Consider the following 21441-nt stretch of genomic DNA (forward strand, 5'->3'; position numbering starts at 1 on the left):
CAATGCCTTCAGAGTGGCTTGGACTTCTTCCTTCGGTACCATCGGTTCCTGATCATATGCCACCTCTTGAACTGGTTGAACATCCACTAATTATTTTTGGTATAATGACTCTGTGTATTCCTTCCATCTTCTTTTGATGCTTCCTGCATTGTTTAATATTTCCCCCATATTTTCTATAGGGAAAATATTTAAAGAGATGTATCTGTTAGCTGCCTGAATGTCTTCTTTGGTGAAGTGCCTGTTCATATCCTTTGCTCGTTTTTTCATTGGGTTATTAGTCTTTTTGTTGTTGGGGTTTTCAAGTATCTTGTAGATTTTAGAGATTAGATGCTGATCAGATTTGTTGTATCCAAAAATTTTCCCCCCGTCTGTACGTAATCTTTTTACTCTTTTTATGAAGTCTTTTGATGAGCGCAAGTGTTTGATTTTTAGGAACTCCCAGTTGTCTAGTTTCCTTTCTGGTGCTTATGCATTGTTAATAACGTTTTGTATTGTTTATACCACGTATTGGGGATCTAAGCATTGTCCCTATTTTTTCTTCCATGATCTTTATAGTATCAGATTTTATATTTAGGTCTTTGATTGATTTTTAGTTAGTTTTTGTGCATGGTATGAGGAATGGTTCTTGTTTCATTTTTTCCAGATAGATATCCTGTTATGCCAGCACCGTTTGTTAAAGAGACTATCTTTTCCCCAATTAACAGACTTTGGGCCTTTGTCAATATCAGCTGCTCATAGATAGACGGTTTTACATCTGGATTTTCAATTCTGCTCCACTGGTTTATGTACCTGTTGTTGTACCAGTACAACTGTTTTGACTACTGTGGCTGTATAATAGGTTCTAAAATCAGTTAATGTGAGGTCTCCCACTTTGTTCTTCTTCTTCAGTAATGCTTTCCTTATCCCGGGCCTCTTCCCTTTCCATATGCAGTTGGTGACTTGTTTCTGCATCTCATTAAAAAATGCCATTGGAATTTGGATCAGAATTGCATTGTATCTGTAGATCACTTTGGGTAGAACAGACATTTTCACAATGTTGAGTCTTCTTATTCACGAGTAAGGTATGTTTTCCACTTATGTAGGTCTCTTTTTGTTTCTTGCAGCAGTGTCTTGTAGTTTTCTTTGTATGGGTCTTTTATGTCTCCAGTTAGATTTGTTCCTAAGTATTTTATCTTCTTGGAGGCTATTGTAAATGGTACTGTTTTGGTCACCTCCTCTTTGAAGCTCTCTTTGTCGGTGCAAAGGAATCCAACTGATTTTTGTATGTTTATCTTGTGTCCTGATAGTCTGCTGAACTCTTCTATTAGTTTCAGTAGTTTTCTTGAGGATTCCTTAGTGTTCTTTGTGTATAAGATCATGTCATCCGTGAACAGATATACTTTTACTTCTGCCTTGCCAATCTGGATGCCCTTTATTTCTTTATCTAGCCTAACTGGTCTGCCTAGGACCTCCAGCACAATGTTGAATAAGAATGGTGATAAAGGGCATCCTTGTCTAATGGTGAACAATCTTATCTGTATTATTTTATTATACAAAACTGGAAACCCAAAATCCAAACCCATTGCCATTGAGTCAATTCCAACTCATAGAAACCCTATAGCAAACGTAAGCTAATTTTGAGCTTTCCCAGTAAGTTAAAACATAATACACTATGAGTTTTTCACCCGCTGATCTTCTATTAAATATATTACATGTAACATCACCCCAAACTAATTATTGGAAAAGGATTAATCCTGTCTGTATAAAGCCAAGATAAGATTGTGATATGTAGGCATGATGGAGAAGTAGTCAGGGAAAAATTGTGGAGAATCATACATGATATACTAAGGAATGGTGTATAATGGGGATCATTAAAAGATGTCAAGCAGGTGTACATTAAGATCGAATTTACATATTCCAAAGATCACCCTAGCATCAGTGTGAATTAGGCTAGAAACTAGGAGACCAGTTGAAAGTTAACATAGGCCAGAGGGGATGAGTGATTGAACTGAGATTATAGTATGAAAGAGAGATATGAAGAGATGGTTAAAATAGCTGTTTGAGAAATAAAATGGATGGGAATGACATCACTGACTGTATGTGGGAAATGAAGAAAGAACTCTAGTAGACTATGACTTCAAGAAATCTGGTTCACAATACCGCCTGGCACTTGGGAAGTATGCTAGGAATTAGATGAATTAAAAAAAAAAAAAAAAAAGTTTTAAAGCAGTCATCCAACTTTCAACTTGTCAATCATTAAATTCCACAAATTAAGTCAATTAAGCCACTTCATTTGATTACCTTATCTTCAAAAACTCAAGTAACATTTAGCTTTGACCTGCACTGGGTACAAAAATTAAAATCTGGATATGCTAATACAGGTAGAGCATGTGACAAAAGTAAAATCATAATATTTCATTATGGTTCAGAATACTGGTATACAGTAATTCATTTTGTTCTTATGTGAATAAAAATTTGCTTTACATTCTACTACAGAAGGTGCTTCACATATTTTTCATGTTAACAAACAGGAAAAAAACAAGTTTTTGACCAAAATGCCATTTTTAATGAAAGGCACAGTGGCAAGCTGTAATCTAAAGTCAGCCTCCAGCACCTATTCACCAATTAAAATCTAACACAAAGTCCCATGCTACCATTCCTATTGAGCTTTATTATTTAGTAATCTCACCAATTTAATACTACTTTTCAATTTTATTCTATTTAGACAAGTGATAAAAAAGAATTATCCAAATTTTTTCCTGTGAGTGTGTATTATCCCAATTAAACTTTTTTTTCTTTTATCAAATTACAAAGAGCTCTAGCTCAATTGGCGTAACATAGAATATAAAGAAAATGTTCTACATTCTACTTTGGTGAGTAACATCTGGGGTCTTAAAAGCTTGTGAGCAGCCATCTAAGATACTCTACTGGTCTCACCCTGTTTTGGAGCAAGGGAGAATGAAGAAAACCAAAGACACAAGGGCAAGATTAGTTCAAAGGACTAATGGGCCACAAGTACCCATCCTTCACCAGACTGAGTCCAGCACAACTGGATGGTATCCGGCTACCACCACCGACTGCTCTGACAGGGATCACAATAGAGGGTTTTATTAAGGTGACTGTCAGAAACACAAAATAAACACAGAAAAATAAATGACTGAAAAGAATTATGGCACAGAAGAAAAATGTAAAACAAAACTCTGACTCATTAAAAAAAAAGAGAAGAGACCAGACTTACTGGTCTGGCAGAGACTGAAGAAACCCTGAGTATGGCCCCCAGACATCTTTACAGCAGAATAATGAAGTCACTCCTGGGTTCACCCTTCAGCTAAAGATTAGACAGGCCCCTAAAACAAAATGAGACTAAATGGGCACACCAGCCAAGGGGCAAGGACAAGAAGGCAGGAGGGGACAGGAAAGCTGGTAATGGGAAACCCAAAGTCAAGAAGGGGAAAGAAAGTGTTGACAGACTGTGGAGTTGGCAACCAATGTCGCAAAACAGTATGTGTATTAATTGTTCAATGAAAAACTAGCTTGCTCTGTAAACCTTTTTAAAAATTTAAAAAAGAAAAAATTACAGAGAGAACTCTTTGATTGCCCTTTCAGGTAAATATGACTCTTACTTTCACTATCCTCTTCCACGACCTATAGAGAAGTGGGTAGTTTACTGTCCCTACCCTTACTCCTAAAAACTCCTGGCAGAACTGCAAACAGAATTCTAAATATCCTTAGCAATTTCTATATCATGCATTATTGTTACAATTAATTGATTTTTATCAAAATCTGCAACTAAAGGTGATCTCAGCACAAATTCAACTAAGTTTTTTTTTTGAAGGTGACTGTCAGAAATACACAAAAATAACTGACTAAAAAAGAACTACAGAAGAAAAGAAAAATTGGGAAAACTTTTTTTTAAGTACAATAAATGTGTTTTAAATGAATGTGGAAGGATGAACGAAAATTTGACAAAATTATTCTTAAATGTAGAACAGAATTTGAATAAACTTTCTTCCCTCAAGGCTCCCTCCACCCCAAAAACGTTAGTGAGGTCAACAATAAAGAGTAGGAAATTATCATGTTTCAATCAAAGAAAATCCAAATGTTAAAACAGTTATGAATATCAAAATGAAAGTAATGCCATGTAAATGATTAAAAGGGATGGGTACTGGCCTAGGCTAGGAGAGATACATCTGTTCCAAGATATATAAATGAAAGAGGGGTAGGGTAGAGAGAGACCAATTCTAAAGTAAACAGAAATTGGGTAATTCTAACCTTAGCAAAAACAAAATAAGTATCTGAGGATAATGTCCTAAGAGGAACGAAACTTGTTGCCGTCTAGTCAACTCCACCTTATATCAACACTATAGGACAGAGTAGAACTACCCCATAGGGTTTCCAAGGTGAGGGTAGTGGATTCGAAATGCTAACCTTTTGGTCAGTGGCCATAGCTCTTAACCACTGGGCAACAAAGGCAGGGGATAAAAGGCTGGAGCAAAATAGGAGAGAAAATTTGAAAATGCAGTGGGGTGAAAGCAATAAAGTAGTAAAAATTTTCTACACATCAGTGAAAGTTCTGCTAAAATTAAATAGCATGATTTTAGAAAGGCTTCAACTGACAAGGTTTTTGAGTCATTTCAGCAAAGCTAGAATGCCTAGGGAAAAACAGATACTTCTTTTCAGTGACATCTAGATGTTGTTGCTAGGGCTGGGGACTGGCAAAGTGAGAAAAGTTGAAAGGACGAAGTGTAAATGAAGTAACAAAAAAAGAAGCTGAAAAGGTTTTACCCAAGGAAGATCAAAGGTTTTAAATCCCAGTTAGCTTAGATTTGACCTGGTGAGGTAGCTATTGAAGAATTTTAAGCAGGCAAGACACAATTACTATATTTTAGCCAGACCCTCCTACTAGTGTCTACAGGGGGAAGAGAGCTGAAACTGGAAGAGATGTAGGTTAGAGATAAAAAGATCTGGGTATGGAAACCCTGGTGGCGTAGTAGTTAAGTGCTATGGCTGCTAACCAAAGGGTAGGCACTCTTTGGAAACTCTATGGGGCACTTCTACTCTGTCCTATAGGGTTGCTATGAGTCAGAATTGACTCGACGGCACTGGGTTTGGTTTTTTTGGTTTTTATTATCAGCTAATAAGTAGAAGTTGAAACAATGATAGTATAGTAGATAATATTACCCAGGGAGAGCACTTAAAGTAGAGACTGTTATCTAGAATAATCTGAATGAATTTTCAAATATCTAAAAAACATGGATTTTAAGAAAGCCATAAACTATGGGCAAAAATGAAAATGTTTTCCAGAGGCCAATTTAAATCAAATTATAATATTAAACTCCTATTTTATCCCAAGCAAACTTAAGGTAGCTGTGGACCACTAGTTTCAGTTTTCAATAATGTGAAATTATCATAATTATTGTGAAATGCTACTCGTTAATATGCCATCATTTGTCTCTGTTGACATCAAACCTAGCTTAAGATGGGAAGAAAAAAAATACAAGAAAAAGAGTCTGTGTCTTTATTTTAATCTTCGAACAAAATGAGCCAACAAATCATCACTAGGACGGCTATCATCAGAAAAATAAAAAATGAGTGTTGATGATGATATGGAGAAATTGGAAGCCTCGTCCACTGCAGGTAGGATTGTAAAGTGGTTTAAAATGGCCACTGTGGACAACAGTTTGGTGGTTCCTCAAAAAGTTTAAGCAAGAATTACCATATGACCCAGCAATTCCACTCTAGTTATATACCCAAAAGAACTGAAAGCAAGAACACAGATACCTGTACATCAATATTCACTGCAGCACTACTCAAAACAGCCAAAAATGGAAATGACCTAAATAAATCTCCATCAATAAATAAATGGATAAACAAAATGTGGTATATACATACAATGGAATATTACTCAGCCATAAAGAGAAATGAAGTCCTGATATATGCTAAGACATGAATGAACCTTGAAAACATTATGCTAAATGAAATAAATTAGTCACAAAAGAACAAATATTGTATGATCCCATTTATATGATATATCTAAAATAGGCAAAGGTATAGAGATCAAAATTTATTACTGGTTACCAGGGGTGGAAGGAACAAGGGGAAGGAAAGTCATTCCTTAGGGGGCACTGAGCTACTGTTAAGGATGAAAAATTTGAAGATGGATAGGGATAATGGTTCTACAACAAAATGAAAGTAATTAATGTCACGGAATTGTACATGTAAAAAAATGCTGACATGGCAAAAATTTTGTTTTATATATATGTGTGTATATATATGTATATGTTGTTGTTAGGTGCCATCAAGTCGGTTCCAACTCATAGCTACCCCATGTACCACAGAACGAAACACTGCCCGGTCCTGCGCCACGCTCACGCTCACGCTCTTATGCTTGAGCCCACTGTTGCAGCCACTGTGTCAATCCATTTCGTTGAGGGTCTTCCTCTTTTCTGCTGACCCTGTACTTTACCAAGCATGACGTCTTTCTCCAGGGACGGATCCCTCCTGATAACACCTTCAAGTATGTGAGACCCACTGTCGCTATCCTTGCTTCTAAGAAGCATTCTGATTGTACTTCTTCCAAGACAGTCCATTGTATATCCAATATTCTCCACCAACACCGCAATTCAAAGATGTCAATTCTTCGGTCTTCCTTATTCACTGTCCAGTTTTCACATGCGTGGGATGCAACTGAAAATACCACAGCTTGGGTCAGGCACACCTTAGTCTTCAAGGTGACATCTTTGCTTTTTAACACTTTAAAGAGGTCCTTTGCAGGCACATTCGCCCAATGCAACGCATCTTTTAACTGCTGCTTCCATGGCTGTTGATTGTGGATCCAAGTAAAATGAAAACCTTGACAACTTCGATATTTTCTCTGTTTATCATGTTGTTGCTTACTGGTCCAGTTGTGACAATTTTTGTTTTCTTTATGTTGAGGTGTAATCTATACTGAAGGCTGTGGTCTTTGATTTTCAGCAGTAAGTGCTTCAAGTCCTCTTCACTTTCAGCAACCAAGGTTGTGTCATCTGCATAACGCAGGTTGTTAATGAGTCTTCCTCCAATCCCGGTGCCCCGTTCTTCTTCATATAGTCCAGATTCTAGGATTATTTGCTCAGCATACAGATTGAATAGATATGGTGAAAGGTTTTGGTTTTTGGGGTGTGTGTTGTGTGTGTGTATATATATATATACACACACACACACACATATAATTATATAAACACAGTATTAAAAAAAAAAAAAATCTATGCAGAAACCGCCACAGAACCTAAAGTCTATACCCTCAAAAATTTATTAACTTAATGGATTTCTAGAAGGCAAGTTTTAAATGGCTTAATTCGTCTGCTATATGAACCACTTGATAATATTCCTTCTGGTACGGCTTATTCAGCAGACATTTTGACTCTATAAATAAGATCTTTCAGCAGTCAATTATAAATGCTGCTGTAAAACTAAGAGACAGATTAGAGATGACAAATTATGTGAAGTGTCCAATAATAAAGACACTGTTTTATAGGTTGTTTGAAGTACAGAAAACGACCAGTGTGACTGAAGCACAGAAGAAGAGGTGAACTTGTCTTAAAGACATTTGTATTTTCTCTAACAGATTCTATGTTTCTTGCAAGCAAGGAAACTATTCGTTTTTATATCAATAATTGATTCATTCATCATTTTGTTGTATGCCTACTGTATTTGCCAGACACTCTGCAAGATAATGCAAATCCAGTTTTCTTGGTTTGATGGCTTAGGGTCATCCGATCAAACAGACTAATATTGTCATCAAGTATCTTCAGTTTTTCAATTCCCATTCTTTCCTCAGTGCACTATAATCTCATTTCTATCCCTATTACTAAAATAAAACATTTCTTGTCAAGCTCACTAATGACCTTGCCAAATCTAAAAGGCACCTGTCAGTCCTACATTTTACTTTTTCATCTTTCATTTAATACTTTCCCACTGGCTTCTAAGACAATTGTCATGGATTGAATTATGTCCCCTCAAAATAACTGTCAACTTGACTACTCCATGATTCCCAGTATTGTGTGATTGTCCACCATTTTGTCTCCTGATGCGATTTTCCTACAAGTTGTAAATCCTATCTCTATGTTGCTGATGACATGGAATTAGCTGCAGTTATGTTGATGAAACTCAATCTACAAGATTAGATTGTGTCTTAAGCCAATCTCTTTTGAGATATAAGAGACAGAAGCAAGCAGAGAGAGACGGGGATCTCCTACCACCAAGTAACAAGAGCCAGAACAGTGTGTCCTTTGGACCCACGGTCCCTGTGCTGAGAAGCTCCTTGACCGGGGAAAACCGATGACAAGGACCTACCCCCAGAGCTGACAGAGAGAGAAGCCTTCCCCTGGAGCTGGTACCCTGAATTTGGACTTCTAGCCTCCTAGACTGTGAGAGAATAAATTTCTCTCTGTTAAAGCCATCCACTTGTGTTATTTCTATTATAGCAGCACTACATAACTAAGACAATAATAAGTCATTTTGGTTTTTCTCTGGCATTTAAGGCAGCTCTTTCTCAGTCTCAATTACTGCCTCCTCTTCTACTGTTTTAAAAGTTTAAGTTTCAGTCTTTTATATTACATACAACGAGGTAATAGAGCCCATTTCCATAATTATCAGGCTAAATCTTTTAGCCTAGATCTCTTTCCTGAGCTCCAACTGCCAATCAGCTTTTTTTTTTTTATCCCATAAAAAGTTATCTCAAAATTCAACATGGCCCATCCTCCCCCTTTAAATTCCCTACACAGAATTATGACAGGACTTTCTAACCAGTCACAAAAGTTAAAAATACATCATGCCATACTCTCCTCTCCCGCTCCCTACATTCAAATTAGTGTTTATATCCTAGAGCCTATTTTTAATCTGTTAATTCCACCCCTACTTCCACTGTTAACTCTGTTCAGCCCTGATTTCTTTCATGGATCACTCGGAGAACCTTTCCAATGATTATGCTAAATACAGACTTAACTTCAGTCCATATTCCATTTGTTCTTACTGGAATAGACACTCTGGATACAGATTTGCCTTCCCTGCATGTAATGCTTCTAACAAAACTACCATCTGTGGACTATAGAATGCCTTCTCCACCGTCATGGTATCCCACACAGCGTCACCTTGATTCAAGGGACTCACTTCACAGCAAATAAAGAGCAGCAATGAGTCCATGCTCATGGAATTCAGTGTTCTTACCATGTTACCCATCAAACTGAAGCAGCTGGCTTGACAGAACAATGGAATGGCCATCTGAAGGCACAATTACAGCACCAGGTAGGTAGCGATATCTTGCAGGATTGGGGCAATGTTCCCCAGGAGGCTGTATATATTCTAAACCAGCATCAAATATACAGTGTTGTTTCCCCCACAGCCAGGATTTTATAAGTCTAGGGATCAAGGGGTGGAAATGAGAGTGGCACTACTCACTATTACCTCTAGGGACCCACTCACAAAATTTTTGCTTCTTGTCCCCACGGCCTTATGCTCTGTTGTTGCTGTCAGGTGTCATCGAGTCGGTTCCAACTCATAGCGACCCTACACACAACAGAACGAAACACTGCCCAGTTGTGTGCCACCCTTACAATCGTTATGCTTGAGCCCACTGCTGAAGCCACTGTGTCAATCCACCTCGTTGAGGGTCTTCCTCTTTTCTGCTGACCCTGTACTTTGCCAAGCGTGATGTCCTTCTCCAGGGACTGATCCCTCCTGACAACACGTCCAAAGTATGTAAGACGCAGTCTCGCCATCCTTGCTTCAAAGGAGCATTCTGGTTGTACTTCTTCAAAGACAGATTTGTTCGTTCTTCTGGCAGTCCATGGTATATTCAATATTCTTCACCAACATCACAATTCAAAGGCATCAACTCTTCTTTGGTCTTCGGTCTTATGCTCTGCGGGTCTAAAAGTCTTAGTTTCAAAGGGAGAAATGCTCCCATCAGGAGACAGAACACTGATTCCACTGAACTGGAAGCTAAGAATGCCACTCAGCTACTTTGGGCTCCTCATGCCTCTGCATCAACAGAAAAGAAGGGAGTCACCGTATTGGCTGGTGTGACTGCTTCTGATTACCAAGGGGAAATCGGAGTGACATTACATAATAGAGGTAAAGAAGTCTGTCTGGAATGCTGGAGATTCCTTAGGACGTCTCTTAGTACTTCCATGCTCTGTGATTCAAGTCAATGGAAAACTACAGCAGCCCAATTCTGACAGGACTACTATCAGCCCAGACCCTTCAGCAATGAATGTTTGGGTCACTCCACCACACAAAGAACCACGACCAGCTGAGGTGCTTGCTGAGGGCAAAGGGAATATGGAACGGGCAGTAGAAGAAGGTAGTTCTAAATACCAGCTACGACCATGTGATCAGTTGTAGAAATGAGGACTCTAATTGTTTTTAGTATTTCTTCCTTGTTTTATGTATATATTTGCGTGTGCACGCACACACACACATATACATATACATATATATGGACCCCTGGTGGTTCAGTGGTTACGAGCTATGGCTACTAACCAAAAGGTCATCAGTTCAAATCCTCCAGCCACTCCTTGAAAACCCTAGGGGGGCAGTTCTACTCCATCCTATGGAGTCGCTATGATTGGGAATTGTCTCAATAGCAATGAGTTGTTTGGTTTGTTATTTATATACAGATACAGATACATATATATAAAATGGCAAATCTTTGGTTTTTTCCCTCCCTTATGCCATTAAAAAAAAAATTATTATAAAATATAAGATCTAAATGGGGCAAGTATGTTTTTGGTTGTACACATGCTACTTGTATCCTGTTAGGCACAAGTATGACTTTATAATTGTTGGTGGTGCGGTGGTTAAGAGCTCAGTTACTAACCAAAAGGTTGGCAGTTCAAATCCACCAGCTGCTCCTTGGAAACCCTATGTGGCAGTTATACTCTGTTCTGTAGGGTCGCTATGAGTCAGAATCAACTTGACAGCAACAGGTTTGGTTTTCTTTGCTTTTATTTAGGGATTAGAATCGATTCGACGGCACTGGGGTGGGGTATATGGTTTAAGGAAATGTTTATAGGTGCCAAGATGACAAGAGGTGGACTGTGATGGTTAAGGTTATGTGTCAACGTGGGTAAGCCATATCTCAGCGGTTGTGCAGATATTATGTAATCATTCTCCATTTTGTTATCTGATGTGAGCAGCCAATCAGCTGAAAGGAGAACTTCCTTGGGGGTCTACCCTGCATCCAATACATACAGATGTTCAGGCAAAGCTAGCCTTCTCTCAATCCTGCATCCAATTTGTCATCCTCTGACCTTTGATTCTTGGGACGTGAGCCAGCAGTCTGCCATCTGACCTGCAGATTTTGGAATTCGTCAGCTCCCACAGCCCCAGGAGCCAAAAGTGTGCCAATTTTGGATATGTCAGCCCCTGCAAACATGAGTCAGGAGAAGCCTCCAGCCTGACGCCTGACCCACGGATTTGGGACTTGCCAGCCTCCACAACTGCATATGCCATTTCCTTGAAATAAATCTCTACATATATTTACTGTATTTCTACACAAATAACATGTGTGCTCCCCCCATAAAATATTTTTCTAAGCGTGCCATGTTAATTTTTTTTACAGCAATGTAAAAATACTGGCACACTGATACTTATGAAAATACTTCACATGGAGAGCCCATGGTTGGCAAAGAAACATAGAAGGCATGTTATCTATGTAAAAATATGTGGGGGGTGTGTATGTGTATGTAGACAGACATATGCTTCACTGGTTTTGCTCCTCTAGAGAACCCAGCCTAAGACAGGATCATTAAAGAAAAAAATCTACTCTCTCGTGTCTAAATCCATCATTAGTTCTATACTGCCTTCAGGAAAAACCCACCCCATGTCATAGAAGAACCCTGATAATTTTGCCCCCCACCAACATCTCCAGCACCAGCTTAATCACGACTCATATATTTATTCTATGTCATATCCAATAATATACAATGGCTGAAACATGTTGTGTTCCCTCAAAGTTTGTAAATGCCTTTCCTTAAGTTTGCAACACCAGGCTCAACTCAGCTGAAGTGCCGCTTCTCTAGTAAATTTCCCTTACCATCTCCTATGGATTAGGTACTTCTCTCCTGTAATTCCTCAAATATCTGAAGGTTCTTATCAAACTGTATCAACATTTTGTTTACTTTACCATCAGTGAACTCTCCAAAGACAGATACTATGTGTCTCATTTCTAAATTCTAAGTGCTTAGAACAGTACCTGGCTCATAGAAGACTCAAGTTCCTTAAAGGACGCATAAACTAAGTCTTTATTATAACTTATTATATTTATAGAAATATTTTACATTCCTTTGCATGAATTTGAAATGAAAAAGATACTTTTTTTCCCCTCACAAAGGGTAAAACCCTGTTTTTTATATAACCTTAAGTGTACTTTTATATTATGAGTGAATGGCTTACCCCTGAGAGAATTCATAACCCTGGTTTTCTTTGGTAAACATTATTTGAAGCAATGATTCTTAAACTAACTAAAAAAATTAAAAGGCTAAGAGAGAATTAGCAAGCAAAATCTGACTTAGTAATTATGCGATCTTTTCACTACTGGGAAAATATCCATTATTAAAATATTCTAGTACAAGAGCTCTGATACAAAATAATGATAAATCTTCCTAATGCAGAATTTCATTTATCAATTGCAATTATTTCAGTTTAAATCTTGTGTAAAACCAAACCAAACCTATTGCTGTCGAGTCAATTACAACTCACAGACACCCTACAGAACACTGCAGAACAGCTCCACAGGGTTTCCAAGGCTGTAACCTTTACGAAAGCAGACTGCCACTTCTTTCTCCATCGGAGCAGCTAGTGGGTTTGAACCGCCAAACTTTTGAGCACTTAACCCACTGTGCCACCAAGGCTCCCCGTAAATATAGCATATATAAATAGGATTTTTGTTTAAAAAATTGAGAATATTTACTGAAATCTCTATAAAATTAACAGTAGCAGCAGGCAAAACTTAATGACTACTTACTGTATTACTAATTACATGTATTATTTCATGTAATCCCACAAAAATCCTGTGGAGTTGGTACTATTATTATCTAGTCCTCATGTTCTTTTTGTATGAGAAAAATTAAGCCTAAAGGGTTAAGGTAATCTGCCCAAGTGACACTGCTAAGAAGCGACAGAAGCTGTGAGCTGAACTCAGAGCCCCCTACTGCCAAAGCCTAAGCTTAAACAGTGCTAAACTTACTGCCTCTAGCTGCATCTACTCAGAAAATTAGTCCCTTGAAAAAAGTTTTCAAATTTATCTACACAAGAGCCTTAAAAATAAATTCATTTATTAATAAATAATCCAGCTTGGATTTGACTAATTCCTGGTTCAGAGCCTCTTTCAACCCTGTACCTACCTTTCTACTAAAATTATTAGATATCAACAAGCACATTATTTCATTGCAATTTTTCCTCGAAAACTTCCAGGAGATTATGTATCTAATTAAAACAAACCACACACATAATGCTTCATAAAGTAGGGCAAACAAATGGGCTTTAAAGGCAATATTGTTTTGTCCATTACCCAACTGTTTTTCCAATAAATAACAACACTGTGATCTCTCCTAGCAATCTTTGGTCAATCACAATCTACTATCCTAAAGTCTTCATCTACCGATTTTCAAAACGCTGGTCAGTGACTAGCGTGTTCTCGATGGGATGAGAGAACACTCAACAGCCACCGCACTTTATAAAGTAATGTAATGGTGAACTCTTACATACTTTGCTGTCATTTGAAATGACAATCAGAAAAACAAGGAAATTAAAAAACAAAAAAACAGTGCTTTCACATCTTTGCATTTCTTATCACAAGGTAACATTTTGGAACCTGTAATTGAAAATCACCAGGAAAAAATTACTCATGTAACTATGAATTTGGCACAATACTTAGATCCTTGTAAACACCAAATAAAATAGTACAATGCTACTCTTCTCCCCTTTATTTATATGCCTTCAATTAAAGGAAATAATCAGAAAACAGCTTCCCCTTCACACACCATTCCTATTTCCCAAATCAAATGGCCTGAAAAAATAAGAACTAAAACGTTAAGAGGAGTGGCTGGCAAACTTCTCTATACAGAGCCAGAGAATAAATATTTTAGGCTTTGCAGGTCATATGGTCTCTGTCACAACTACTCAACCCCGCATTTCAGGGCAAAGGCAACCATAGACAATATGTAAATGAATGAACATGGCTGTTTCTATAAAACTTTATTTACAGAAACAGGTGTCAGGCTGAATTTGAGTATTTTTGAGCTCTTAATCCACTGTGCCACCAAGGCTCCCGTAAATATAGCATTTATAATAAGATTTTCATTAAAAAAAATTTATATTTACTGAAATCTCTATAAAATTAACATCAGCAGCAGCAGGCAAAACTTGGCTCAGAGACTATTTTAACCCTGTACCTACCATTCTCATGAGATCTCAAAGAGCATATTATTTCATTGCATTTTCCCTCAAAAACTACCAGATTATGTATCTAATTCATATCAAAACACATTTAATGCTTCACAAAGTAGAGCAAACAAATGCTTATCACCCCTATCATTTTTTTAAAAAATTAATTAAAGTTATATATATTTTTAACCTCAGTGTAATGACATCATCTTATAATCAACAAAATGAAGTATAAATACAATGTAAAGCTTCTTTGTCATTATTTCTATTTATCACTGCCTTTGAATGAATTCTTTCAAACATCAGAAATGTCAAGTTTACTTTAGGTTTTGAGAGCTGAATATGGATATTAGTATAATAAAATTGAAATGGCTAAATGTAATTTTTAATTACTATTCAAGAACAAATAACTACTGTAGGTATATCAAGCGCTTTAGCAAATGCAGAGCTGCCTGTTCTTACTCTGAAAATAATCTCTCAGAACGTGTAGAAATTTTTACTTTTACTTTGTTTCATAGAGAACATCGAAGATAAAAGGCGAAAAGCGAGAGGCAAATACAGATATAGGAAGTAATCTGCAAATGCCTGAGGTAGATTAAGAACCAGAGGAAAGAGATGCATGAAAAGCTCCTTTCCCACATCCTGCTGTTCTACAAATGACTAGATGTATGGGTGGGTGAGGATAAGAAGTAGGCATAAATAGTTCTAAGTTTATAAGCATATTAATTAAAAAGTGGAATCTGTAATTGTCATGACTGTGTAAAATCCCCAGCTGTGCTCTCCAAAGACAGAGACGGGAATTTCCATTTTAACTTCCATTTCCTGTTTACTTAGAGGAAATTAAGGGCCTTGTGAATAAATAAGAAGCACTGGTGGCACGGTGGTTAAAGCGCTTGGCAGCTAACTGAAAGGCTGGCAGTTTGAACCCATCGACCACTCCACAGGAAAAAGAATGTGGCAGTCTGCTCCTGGAAAGGTAAGATTACAGCCTTGGAAACTCTATGAGGCAGTTCTACTCAGTCTTATAGGGTCGCTATGAGTTGGAAACAACTCAATGGCAGTGGATTAGTTTTTTTTGGGTTTGTGAATAAAGGCATACCTTCAGCCCACAGGTCAATAACAAATATAACCATAAGAGTGTAAGTGTAGTAATGTTTTTAGTATAAGTAATGTTAGTGTGTAGTGGATGTAATAGTTAAGGCATCTAAAAACAAATTGAATTATTTCCAAAAGTAATTTTTTCACTTAAAGCTGTATAATGCTCTGCTTTTCACCATTCAACAGTTTAAAAATAATAACGACAAATAAATAAACACAAATTGCTCCTTTCAACACAACATCAGATATTTTTAAAAATAAAGTGTTAGGGATAAACTGTAATAAAGAATGGTAGATATGCTCAGAATTTTTCTATCGCTATGTTAAGGGATAATCAGAGTGGTGGTTTTGTACAGATCATATAAAAAGGTACATTTAATAATCTGCTATAATTTAACAAACTTCTGAAATACCCTTGGTTTTAGAATTAACATTAAGACATTTTATAAAATGTAAACTAGCATATTTGACATAATTCTGGAAATTATACTTATCCATGGTGTAGGACCATGATATAACTGTTACTGTGCTAAAACATGTTTTCAGGAACTTTCCAAACTTGTATAAAGTCCAAATTTAAGTAAAGTCTTCCATTATAATAAGTTAAATTACCTGAAATTTCAGTATTCCATTGAAAGGTAAAAAAAAAAGTTTTATTTCAAGTTCAACCATAAGCAATGTTTGTTCAATTCCATATATGCATAAGGGTAATACTTAAAACAATTACTTACAGTAAAGATCCGCCTGCCAGTTCTGTCAAAAGTTACACAGTACACAGACGACAAGTGTCCAAGAATTCGTTTATGCATTTTCATGTGCTGATATACTGCAGTTGGAACAAGTCGCTCAAGTCTGTATTTCCCATTCAGCTTCCTTGAAAACAAAGTATCCACTACCGAAAAAAAGGGGTAAATAAATAGAACCAGAAATTAATTTAATTATCTTTTAAATTTCTCATATATTGGCAAAGAAAAGGCAATTTTCTAATGTATATGGTTCCTAGTTAAAAGTTTTTAAAGTATTCAACAATAACACATGTGTAATGCTTCAATTTTTTAGGAGCAGTTTCAAACACATTATTTCGCCTGAAATGGGTTAAGTCTGGCACTATCATCTTCATTTTACAAATAAGTGAGTGCAGTTAAATGACCTAAGGTCAGGAAGTAAAAGTAAGGCATGGAGCTGGGAAAAATCCAGACTTCTTTACGGCTGTTGTTGGTAAGTACGTACTCTGGAGTCAATTTTCGACTCATAGCAACTCCATGTGACAGAGTAGAACTGTCTCAGGATTTTCTAAAGGCTGGAATCTTTATCGGGGCACATGGCCAGGTCTCTTCCTTGCACAGCCACTGAGTGGGTTCAAGCCACCAACCTTTCAGTTGATAGTCAAGTGCTGAATCATCGCACCTGTAAAACCCCATTGCCATCAAGTCAGTTCTGACTCATAGCTACCGGACAGGACAGGGTAGAACTGCCCCACAGGGTTTCCAAGGAGCAGCTGATGGATTTGAACCGCTGACCTTCTGGTTAGCAACAAAACTCTTAACCACTGCATCACCAAGGCTACAACTTGCTGCACCACCAGGGGTGAAAGACCATAAACATTACAGCCAAAAAAATCCTATGGGGAAAGTTCTACTCTGTCACATGGGGTCACCATGAGTCAGAATCCTTATGGCTAGTGCTCCTTAAAAACCAAGAGCATTTTATATGATGCTATTTCTCAAAAAGCCATCTATACAAAATACTTTTTATTATGATTAGCAGTTAAAAATGGAATCCAGTGATTTTTACTTTTTATCAACCAACAATTTTTGAACACTCTAAATTTGACACACAGAATATTGTTAAAAATTCTTCATAATGCATGAAGACAGAGGAATAAATCACTTATATTATTAAAAAGCATAATTAAACTGGGAATCTCTGCCAAAAACCTGTAATTCCTTCTCTAGAACCTACCAGCTCTCTTTTCAACACATTCAATCTTTCAAGATCTGACTGAAGTTCATCTTCCGCCCCAAAGCCTGTCCTGCTGACTCCAGTCCAAAATGTTCTCATTTAAATTATTATTGTACTGCTGTAATTTATTTTCTATATTGGTTATTTATGGACAAAGAAGCTACTTAATAAATACGTACTGACTGATTTGCAGGCAAATTCACCTTATAGATTGTCTTTTTATATAAGGCTTTTTTTCCTGACTCCTAATGCCATGTACATTGGACAGATAGCACTACAGCTTCTCACTTGAATTGAGTCTGAAGAAAATCAAATTTATATACAGAATACTATTTAACCCAAATTTAGAGTAGAGCCAACACGTCCTAAAGTTGATGAAATATAAATATCTCATATGTAGTATAAAAATGTCTCAGTATTTATTAGCCTGTTATTCACATACAAAAAAAAGTCTCCAGGGATGGTGAGGAGATATGAAAAAGAACGCACTGCAAATTCTAAAGTAATATGAAAGAACAATTACATTATCCTTATGTGTTCTACAACAGCTATCATTTTATGTTCTGATAAGAGTATTTCCCTTGCTGGTAGCATATAAATTCTATGCAACAACCTATTTCAACAACAGGGAATGTCTAAGACAGCTGACAGTGTGGATTAGCATATTTAGGCTTAAGCTGGTTAAGACAATAATTCAACAGTGATTCAATAAGTTTCCATCATAGCTTAGTCCCTGACATAATTTTCCTTTATGCACAGAAACAGCCTCGTAAAAGATATCCTCCAACGCTTTGCCTCCAAACCGATTTAGAGCATGAATCACACAAAGCCACAGACATCAATTGTCCTGCCAAACAAGAACTCAAATCATTTTCTCCAAACGTAAAGGATCACTGACATCTCAGACTCACTTGTCTGTTCTGTGAGAAAATAATGGATGACACATCACAAAAACACTGACAGTGTTATCATATCCAAAAAACATACTTTAATTCCCTCCATCTGAAATTTATAAAATACTCAAAATATCAAATTTTATAAAAATATTTAACACTGTTCTATAACTGCTGGATATAATTACAGACAGAATGCGAAGCAAGACTTCATCTCACATACTTTGGACATGTTATCAGGAAAGATCCGTCCCTGGAGAAGGACATCATGCTTAGTAAAGTAGAGCGTCAGCAAAAAAGAGGAAGACTCAACCAGATGGACTGACACAGTGGCTGCAACAATGGACTTAAGCATAACAACAATTGTGGGGATGGTGCAGGACCGGGTGGTGTTTCTTTCTTGTGCATGGGGTCGGTATGAGTCGGAAGAGATTCAACAGCACCTAACAACTATAACATCAAAACTGCTATTTCTCAATGATGATAAAGTGCACGTGCGCATGCACAGGTATATATATCAGAATTTTTTAAGATGGATTTGTCATGAACACCATTTATAAATCAGAACTGTACTCCAGCATATGAAATGTATTTATGTAATCTATGCTGCTATTACATATTTGCTAAACCTAAGATATTTAATAAAGTCTTTTCCAAGCAAAAAAAATTTCGTTAACGAGAGAAAAATGTTATTGCTCTCCTAAACATAACTTTTACTGAATCTTTGACTTAAATTGGGGTTAAATATTTATTTTCATTTTGGGAGTCAATTGAAAAAAATAATGTCCCTTTCAAAAAGTTACTTCCGAGACAACTTTTCAGAAACATAACTATACCATTAAGTGAAATTTGTTTATGTAGTTGTTAGGTGCCATGGAGTCGATCTGGACTCACAGCGACCCCATGTGACCCCAGAGGGTTCTCTACGCTACAATCTTTATGGAAACAGATCGCCAGGTCTTACTCTTAAGGAGCTGCTGGGTGGGTTCAATCTGCCAACCTTTAGGTTTGCAGCTGAGCACTTACCCACTGTGCCACCAGTGCTCCTTGGTATGTGTACAGCTAAAATTATATTCTATAATACCCTTTAGCTACCAATTAACTATTGAATATATATGTATCCTTTTTTTTTTATTTTTTTTTAGGGGAGATGGGAAACCCTGGTGGCGTAGTGGTTAAGTGCTACGGGTGCTAACCAAAGGGTCGGCAGTTCGAATCTACCAGGCGCTCCTTGGAAACTCTATGGGGCAGTTCTACTCTGTCCTATAGTCGCTATGAGTCAGAATCGACTCGACGGCACTGGGTTTGGTTTTGGTTTTTTTAAGGGAGATGTGCAAATTCCTTGCTCTCAACCAATTTACGGACTTGGTTGACAGCACTAAAAGATATGACATACATAGAGAACAATATGAAAAGTGCCCAGGTAATAAGTTGATGGTTCAAACTTAAAACTTACAGGGTGTTTCAAAAGAAAAACAATGGTTCAGTAGTTGAAGTTGTACTGAGTAGGCTGAATTTGAGGAAGGCTTGACCAGACAAAAGTGTGAGAAAATTTTTACAAAGGGAGACAGATGGAAATTCTAGGACTCCCACTCAATAAACTCACATTTTCTTTTATAATACTATTTGCACAATGCCTATCCCTCCTTCTAGATTTTAAGTCCTTTAGGGACAAAAATTTTGTCTTATTCTTATCATCCACAACTGAGAAAGAATCTTTTAAGTAAAAAATACATGATGCACAAGATAGTTGAAATTAATTCAGTTTTATGGCAGAAAGGCAAATGGCAATTATTTGCTCTCTAAAGAATTGATAACAGACTAATTGGATTTTGGAGTAAAAGGGAAATGTCCCTTGGATTATGGGAACTCCATAAATTTTATTAAATTAGAACATCAATTTTTAAAATTAGCATCGTTAAACAGCTATAAGAGGTCACAAAGGAATACGTCCTTTACACGGTGTTATGATAGTTCAATCTTAAATCAAGTACCATATATGACTTTGGTTTAAAAGTACATTTATTTTCATTTTAAGTATGGTGATGGGAAATATTCTCAAATTAATCCTGCCAAAGCAAATGTCTACCTTCTTTACTTGGCAAATTTTCTTATCTTTCAGGGCCAAAGCAAAAGTCACCTCCTCTAGAAAGACTCTAGTGAACTACAAAAGTATCCTAATTGGCCACTGTCTAACATCACTCCTCTAGTCAAAATTCTGCAATGCTCCTCATTTCATTCAGAATAAACACTAAATTCCCTGCACATTAGCCTACCAAGACCCTGCATGATCTTGTTCTCTCATCCGCTACTTCTGCTCCAAATACTCTGCTCTCCATTCTTCCAACAGGTTGGGCATGTTCCTAAATTATTTGCATTGACTCATCCATTGCCTAGAATGCTTTCCCCTCATATGGCTAATTCTCTCACACCCTTCCAGTCTGTTCTCATGTGTCCATCACCTTTATCAATGAGGCCTAATCTAATCAGCCCACTGACAACTGCAGCCCATTCCCTTCCCCCACTCATAACTCCTGACCCCTTATGTAGCTTTATACTTTTTCTTTTTCCATCATTTACCATCTGATACTATACATCTACTTATTATATATATTTACTTATTACTTGTATACTTATCATACATTGCTTATTTTCTACCTCCCCTGACTAGAACATGATAAACTAACTGCCCGTGGGCAGAATTTTTATGTTTTGTTCTTTCATTAACCTAAGAACTGACAACAGCAGCAGATACTTACTAGATTATCAGTATGTATTTATTGACTTAATGAATAAATTATACATTAGTTTAAAAAAATTAGGTTTAGAAATAAAACAAAAATGGGAGACCTCTTCATCTGACAAATTATACATCCAGAGTATCTCTAAGTAGATTCTTCATTTAACTAAATTGGCGGGGGGGAAGTAAACATACCTACTCCTCACTTATCGACTACTTTGTTATCCGACATCTTGCATTTATGACAATAGTATAAAAAACCTGGTGGCGTAGTGGTTAAGTGCTACAGCTGCTAACCAAAGGGTCGGCAGTTCGAATCCACCAGGCGCTCCTCGGAAACTC

The 21441-nt window shown here is 37.0% G+C and overlaps 1 protein-coding gene across 3 annotated transcripts in view; it reads right to left on the reverse strand.

Moving 5' to 3' along the window:
• The window catches only part of PHIP (pleckstrin homology domain interacting protein), a 141301-nt gene that overhangs the window by 84778 nt on the left and 35082 nt on the right, over window positions 1–21441 (reverse strand). For all 3 annotated transcript variants that reach the window (XM_049895981.1, XM_049895991.1, XM_049895974.1), the window contains exon 7: window positions 16236–16396. In XM_049895981.1, coding sequence (XP_049751938.1) covers window positions 16236–16396 — 161 coding nt within the window. The remainder of the gene's footprint in view (window positions 1–16235; window positions 16397–21441) is intronic.

This window comes from Elephas maximus, chromosome 1, assembly GCF_024166365.1.
Source record: "Elephas maximus indicus isolate mEleMax1 chromosome 1, mEleMax1 primary haplotype, whole genome shotgun sequence".
Taxonomy (NCBI): Eukaryota; Metazoa; Chordata; class Mammalia; order Proboscidea; family Elephantidae; genus Elephas; species Elephas maximus.